Below are 7331 nucleotides of genomic sequence, written 5' to 3' on the forward strand. Positions count from 1 at the left end.
TAAAATGATAGCTGGTTTTCAGTGATTTTGAACATAAAATGATGAACATTATGATCATGATGCAAATTTTCAAACTTATGAAAAAAGTAAACATGCACCTGTAAGGTTAGCTCTTCTTCGACTCTATCAGTGCTGTTAATTCGTTCTATCGTATTGTTTGAACCACTGTACTCAAAAATGGCTCCTTGTACATTGATTTCTCTTTTTGACATGCTTACAACAAAATTTCCATTCAAGATAAAATTTCCATGAATATCAGATAAAGCTATAAGCAAAATAAAATGTTGGAAATAAGCATCTATTTAATTAAGAGGTTGTGTCAATAAAAAGTCTTAATAATATATCTTCGCATCAACACTTAGCTTTATTTTAGTCCATGTGTAATATTTTAAAGTTGTATCAAACAGTTTCTAACACATGAATTCAATTATAACTATCAGGAACTTTCACCTGAGCAGTTGTCATGGATTTTCTCTCCATTAAAAACACAGCTTTAATAATATTTGTTCTGCTGAAGGGCTGACTTAAGTCACCACTTTCAAATTTGATTAGGTTCTGCTACTGTAGAAGGAAACAATTATCTGTATTTCTGGCCTATTCTACAGTCAGCCCATGTTCTTGTATTTGCTAGACCTGCTTTTAGTGAAGTGGTTTTTAAATATAAATTTTTAAGTAAAAATAAATTATTAAGCATTTATAATAATAATTGAATATTATGACCAATATATAAAGGTGAATAACAAATTAAAAAATAAAATTAAAGTAAAACTTGTAATAAAGGCATGGTATTCGGGCATTACTACATTTGAAACGGTAGCTAATGTCAGGGGGCGAGGGTTGTTTCTGCATCCTGCGAGATGCACGTGCAACAACAGGGCAACAGGTGGCAAGGAAAACATTTTAAAAACCTCAAAAGTTTGTCGAGTAGGATGGTAATGGAAATAGAGACAGGAGGAAAATATGCACCAATCAGGCACTCTAAATATAATGTAAGTACTGTGAAATAGAACAACCAAGAATGTAGATACAATGGGCTTATGAATGCTTTGTCCCTCTCACACACTTGCAAACCTATCAACATGTGATCTTCACACTAAGCCATGATAGAAAAAGGGAAATGTGGGACAACTGGTAAGTTTGCTGGATGTCAGACTGCTTTGTTTATACACAAAGCATGCGCTTCCCACATTATACATTTAGAGCAGACCTCTGGCAAGAGCACAAGAACTATCCATCAATGTTATACACAGGAGGCTTTTACCAAGGTAGTTGTCATCTTCTGGTTTCCCTGAGTAGCTGTGCTGACGAATATCAATGTTTGTTGCTCCTTTGGGAATATTTACTACAACATTGTAACCTGCAATGTAATTATTCACAAATTAATTATACACTAAAGTAGTTAAACACCAGTAAATGTGAATGTACATTTAACTAGTTTCACTCACAAAACTCTACAGTGCATCAGTGGCAATCACTGCTCAATGCCCTCGTGTTTTAGGAAGCAAATGGGAATATATTCATGCATCTTAATTTTTAAATGGTTATTGTTTTGTCTTTTAAGCAGTTGAACTGTACTTTTATTTTCATAACTCATTAACATTCTGTTTTAAAAAGCTGTTTCTCACAGATGCTATTCTCAAATTCAAAACGAGTCTTCTAAGAAAAACTCACTAGCAAACATTGGGAAAAAGTAGACACAAATGTGTAATCTGAAGTATTAATATAGCCTTTGCTAACTTTTCCACTTACTTTGCTGTGCTTAACAGTCTTGCTGGGTTTTCACTTTAGTTAGTTGACTCACCGTGGGTAAAAATTTAAATGGCAATATCCTTTTCAATTTCATAATTCATTAACTTCCCAGTGCTTTTAATCTATTAGAACTATGCCATGCATTTAAATGATCATTTAATCTAATGACGGGGCCACCACATCTACCAGCTGGGGGCAGCACTGCAACTGCAAATTGACACGCTGTATGCTCTGGATAAATACGCAACATTTGGTCAATCTTCCAACACCTTGGGACAAAAACCAAAACACACTCACAAAAGCCCCCAGCTCACATCTCACTGAAGACCTTACAGTAATAGAATGAAAGAAGAAAAAATATGGGAGGAAACTATAAAGCAAACTGCATAGCATGTTGTCAAGGATACACAGGAGACTAGATCACATACTAATGCACTGAGAATGACCATGCTCCAGGAAATCCTCAGATACTCTAGTCTGATGCAATAGTAAGAGCCAACATAATAATTATATGTACATAATTATATTGCCATTTCCTAAATTGGGAGCTAAGGTAGTTAGTATTCCATTGTAATGGATTTCTGATGATTGTTTCACTACTGTTTAAACGATTAATGACAACATTGGAAATGTGTGAATACAAGCACCCACCACAGGCTGCTGTTGCTTAATTCCAAATCCTGCCTTAGTAACACGGCTCATGTCAGCGTGGAAGGGGACCAGGTGAAGTTAAAAGATGAGCACAGTGCACAAACTTCAGCATACTTATCTTGTGATGCATAACTCAACTTTTTGGAATAGGTTTCCTCAGACAGTGTTTTCAGTCATTAGCCTAGGAATGTCACAGAGCTCCCCCAGACACTGACATTTCAGTGATCAGCTAGCTACAACTTTTCGTTTGCACTGCTGCACTCCTACCTGAGCACAGCGGTGTGACAATCCCAAGTGTTCAGCATGCTGCCCAGTAGTATAATTCACTACCGTTTTTCATATGGTGTAATTCCAAGAATTCACATATAACTTAAATCATTCAACTAAGTCTAAAATCAAAATAATAAATTAAGGTTTTCCTCATCCAAAAAAGTCGGGTTGGTTTTTTTTTTTGGCTCAAACTTCATTTGGGAGCAAATAAATCTATGATGCTACAGAGCTGATAAACAGCAGTGACACTCTCAACCATCTTTGTATAAATGGCAGTTTCAGTGTAATGGTCACTTGTATCATAACTGTGATATAATTCATGTGCTACCTATGAGCAAAAAAAGCTTTCACAGTGGTGGAAATTAAGAACACTGACAGTCCTTTACTCAGAATTATCAAAATAATACTTTCTTATACTTCAGTGCTTTGACCACATGTTCAGAAATCCAGTCTAATAAGAATAGTTGAATGTGTCTTCTTCCAAAATCTCAGGATGGACACACACAAGAGAAGTTTGTATGGGACAGGTAGCTGTAGTCCATCTTTACTTATTTTGGTACTTTTTGCTTGGCACAAGCCCTCTGCTAGGGCAAAAAAACCCCAAACATCCAACTAGACATTTAATAGACTAAAATCCCACTTCCTCAAAAGTAAAACAATTTCTTAGCCATACTGAAATGTACATTAAGATTTAAAAAGAAAACAAAAAAAAACCCCACAACCAAAAACCACAAACATACCATAATGAGCACTGTTGAAAGTACCTGCAAGGGTCTTACATGAAGAATTATCACCACCACATATTCCACATTTGTCTCTCCTTGCCTTGGAATTCAAAACGTGATCACAACCTGCTTGCTACAAAAAAAATACAATAGCCCTGTGTCACTCAGCCCAATGGAAAACAATGAAAACAAACAATGTAAGCTTCCCACTCCCCAGAAATATCCTTATTCACTGTATATATCTGGTCTTCCTTGACAATTCATGAAAAGTCTTTTAAGTTTTAGGGTGCTGTGATGTAAGGGAAAGACAATAGTGCTGTTGTACCAAGAATTAAGTGCATTTAGATTGTACATATGTCAAGAAGTGTATAAAGATATAATATATGAAAAGATTGTGTAAAATACTAAAATCCTAAAAGCAGTATATATGTGTACATGGTCTTCAGTTCTTTTGAAGTGTGTCATGACTGCAAAATAAGCAAAGGAATACACATAGACTATATGCTGGTTAAGCTAGGATAAGCACATTTTTTGCTTACGTATCTTTACTTAAACTTGCTTTTATTTTTTAAATTATGACATTTCTATGGCATTTCCTCTTTCCTCTTGATTCAACACTGTAAAAAAAGGCTACATTTTCTCGTCATCCTGAATTTACTCAGTTGCACTGCAGTCAGCAAAACAACCTTGGCCTGACAAAAAAAAAAGCCTTCAGCTTTTATAACATACCAACTTGCTTCTCCCAACAAAATCTTGCAGCACTTCCATAATTGCTACTGAGCAAAGAATGCTGAAATTATCCCTTTCAAGGGTCAGTTCCCCCTGATTTTGTAATGAAAATCTACTTAATCTAGCTACCCTTGGATTTCCTATCTTTTGAATTCTTTGATAACAGAAGTAATGTGGCAACGAACACACAACATGCTTCTTTCCTCCCATTATTCCTCTTTTTCATCAGTTTCTTTCTGCTCACTTGGGACACGATTAAGCCTCTCACATATGAGGCTTAATGAGGAAAGACTGTGGGTCTTCTGCTTCAACTGTATGTTCGTCACTTAATTGCCTCCATTTCCAGATCTTTAATTTAGTACATATTAAAATTAAACTTTAAATTCAAAACATCTTGCTTTACATATTTTCAGTAATGGTTATTTGGATGAATATTTAATATAGACTTTACCATCTGTTAAAATTGATTTTAATAATTAGTAAGTTTAGATTTAAATACCCTGCATAAGCCTTGAACACAAAGGTCATTGGTTTCTGCTCCACAGGGAGTACCATCAGCAACTCTGTCCTTCAGCTGATAGTAGGAAGTTGTTCCAGAAACTCGGCAAAAAAGTTTACAGCGATCTTTCATAGAAACTGGAAAGAAAATCCAACAGGTTTGTCTGTTTTAAAACTTTAATTAAAGTAACATTTTTATTTCATTAATTGAAAAAAATTATAATTACTTACTACCGCTGTATTTTGGAAGCCAGCGAACAGCAGATGTCAGACCGTTGATATTAAAGTGTTTGCCATCAAATTCAGAGCACTGTTGCTCCCGGAAATCTTTTTTGCCTTTTGGACACGAATCAGTGTTACAAGATCGAAATTTCATCCTTCGGCCAATGCAGTACATTCCTCCATTTCTTGGTCTAACAAAAACAAGTAAGTCTAGATCACTCAGTTTCCAAAATTGCTGTTTTCCATGAAAAGTGGTTTGAGCCACTGATCCAGTGGTGAAAACCTGACACAGCATTCTGCATCTTCTACTGACTTTCCCACACACATTTGTGTCTTCTATTGCACCCATGTGAAGAAAATAAAAAATCCACTTAAAATATTACTGCTGAGGAAGGTGGTAATCAAGCTACTGATGTTTACTAATGTTTATTACATTTTTATTTCTCTTACTCTCATAGTTATTTTGTCGGGGAAAAGCATTATTAACTTTAATGCTTTCACAACTTTGCTGGGATTATAGCCTTACTTTTACAGAAGCAGCGCCTCCCTGAGCAATTTGAAATTGTTATTTAACAGAGTAAAAAAGAAAGGAGACAGAGCTAGGGGCTGACACACTTTTCTGTAGTCCTAATTTCAATTTTAGTTCGAGGATCAAAATAACTAAGAAGGGAAAATTGTGGAAAATGGCCCATTTACTGTAAAGACTAAATGCATTTCTTAACTGTTATAAACCCTGCTATTCATGCATCAGTATTAGCAGGTTCTTGGGAAAATAATAAAGAATAAATCAATGGCATATTGATAGTCTCAGGCATATCTAATGGTAATCTAGCCTACCATGTTTTACTCAAAGAAAATAACCTGGGGCTGTTTGAGGTTCATTTATCCCACATAATACCAAGACGACACAACTCCCTAGAAAACCCTGAAACTACCCAGGCAGAAGCTACGGTTCTGCTTCTGGAGAAGTTAATGGTAATAGTCTCTCTGACTTAATTACAGAGAATGAAATCCACATTGAATTATTCAATCAATAGAAGTTTCTCATTATAAAGGTAAATTGTAAATGACACTGCTGTAACCAGTGTTCCTTGTCAGAGTTACTGTTGGTGATGTTGTGAAAAAGCCATAAATCAAAGCAAATCAAGTGTTTCACTACCAAGATGAGCAGGGAATACATCTATTTCTTTTTGCAGCTTTTACTCCAAAGCAAGCCTCTCAATGTTTAAAGAAACCATCAGCATTTAGAGTAAAGCTAGTAAAAAAGACCCTGCCAAAGTCAGTCTTCAAAAATATTTATAAATATGACTGATATAGCTGAGAGGAGTAATCTAAAAGTTCTCTGCGTGTTAGAGTCTGTGGACTTATCCCTGTCTTCAAACATGGCTGAAACATTTTTTTCAATTGGTGCTTCAGACTAATTTGCACAACCCACAATGCCTTCATTTTGTAGAAACATGGAATCATCTAGGCTGGAAAAGACCTTTAAGATCATCAAGTCCAACTATTAACCCAAAGCTGCCAAGTCACTGTTTTGAACCAATCCATCAGGTCAGAATACTTTCATTATGTGTTAATGTAAACCACAATAAAAACAACATACTCTGGTCTATTACACAGTCTGGTGGTGCTCTTGATTCCACCTCCACAAGTTCTTGAACATGAGCTATAAGGTCCCCACGGTCCCCATTCTCCATCTACAGGACGCATCTCCATTTCTTTGCTCACACAAATTCCATGGCGGCAATGCTGCACAGTTGACAAACAAAAAATTTGTAAGTCAAGCAAAAGGTTACTGTATATTTTAGGCACAGAAAAAACCCAAAATTTTAGGAGCTCGCTGCTCTCAAACTGAGTCTAGACATTTTCTAAAATGTTCAAATTCCTTTAAGATATCTTATCCAGTAATCATATTTTCAAAAATGTTGTCTAGAATCCTTTGTTCTCTATAAAAGCTTCTGGATTCTGGTATGTCTTTGGGTCTTGTCACGTGATTCAAATGCCTATGCAAAAATCTCAAAATCCTGATCCTGAATTCCTATTATGCTTTCATGCACAAACTTCAAAAATAGATTTACAGCCATCTTGTATTAATGAGATTCTTACAGTTTAATCTGGAAATTCGTGCTGATACAAGAAGTGGCAAGGTATGATAACAAACCACCAAGGAATTTGAGTGTTTTGAGCATTGCAACAGCTAAAAAGGCTCATGGGATTATTTGGGAAAAGCACACACATATTCAAGCATTCAAAACCTTGTTTACTCTAAAACAAGATGATGCTATAGATTCAAGCTTCAAGTCAGACTTTCACACCTATAAAAACAGGTTTAAAGTATTTTGTATTTTTATTTATTTATATTTTATGATAATTTTATATTTACCACTAAATTAACAAACCTACTATTACCATTAAAACTGAATTAATACTTAGAAATCTTAGAGCAAGATACCACATTGCAATGTCTGTTGTGTAACTTCTGATTTT

The 7331-nt window shown here is 35.3% G+C and overlaps 1 protein-coding gene across 1 annotated transcript in view; it reads right to left on the minus strand.

The window, feature by feature from the left end:
• ADAMTS20 (ADAM metallopeptidase with thrombospondin type 1 motif, 20) overlaps nucleotides 1-7331 on the minus strand; it is a gene marked incomplete at its 5' end in the record, with an annotated part of 31743 nt that overhangs the window by 10900 nt on the left and 13512 nt on the right. The window contains 7 exons of the mRNA XM_010150843.1: nucleotides 1-11; nucleotides 93-265; nucleotides 1262-1357; nucleotides 3411-3528; nucleotides 4624-4760; nucleotides 4854-5035; nucleotides 6448-6593. The exon at nucleotides 1-11 is cut by the window's left edge and continues 134 nt beyond it. Of these exons, the coding sequence (XP_010149145.1) occupies nucleotides 1-11; nucleotides 93-265; nucleotides 1262-1357; nucleotides 3411-3528; nucleotides 4624-4760; nucleotides 4854-5035; nucleotides 6448-6593 (863 nt within the window). The remainder of the gene's footprint in view (nucleotides 12-92; nucleotides 266-1261; nucleotides 1358-3410; nucleotides 3529-4623; nucleotides 4761-4853; nucleotides 5036-6447; nucleotides 6594-7331) is intronic.

This window comes from Eurypyga helias, unplaced genomic scaffold, assembly GCF_000690775.1.
Source record: "Eurypyga helias isolate BGI_N326 unplaced genomic scaffold, ASM69077v1 scaffold47424, whole genome shotgun sequence".
In the NCBI taxonomy this organism is placed as follows: domain Eukaryota; kingdom Metazoa; phylum Chordata; class Aves; order Eurypygiformes; family Eurypygidae; genus Eurypyga; species Eurypyga helias.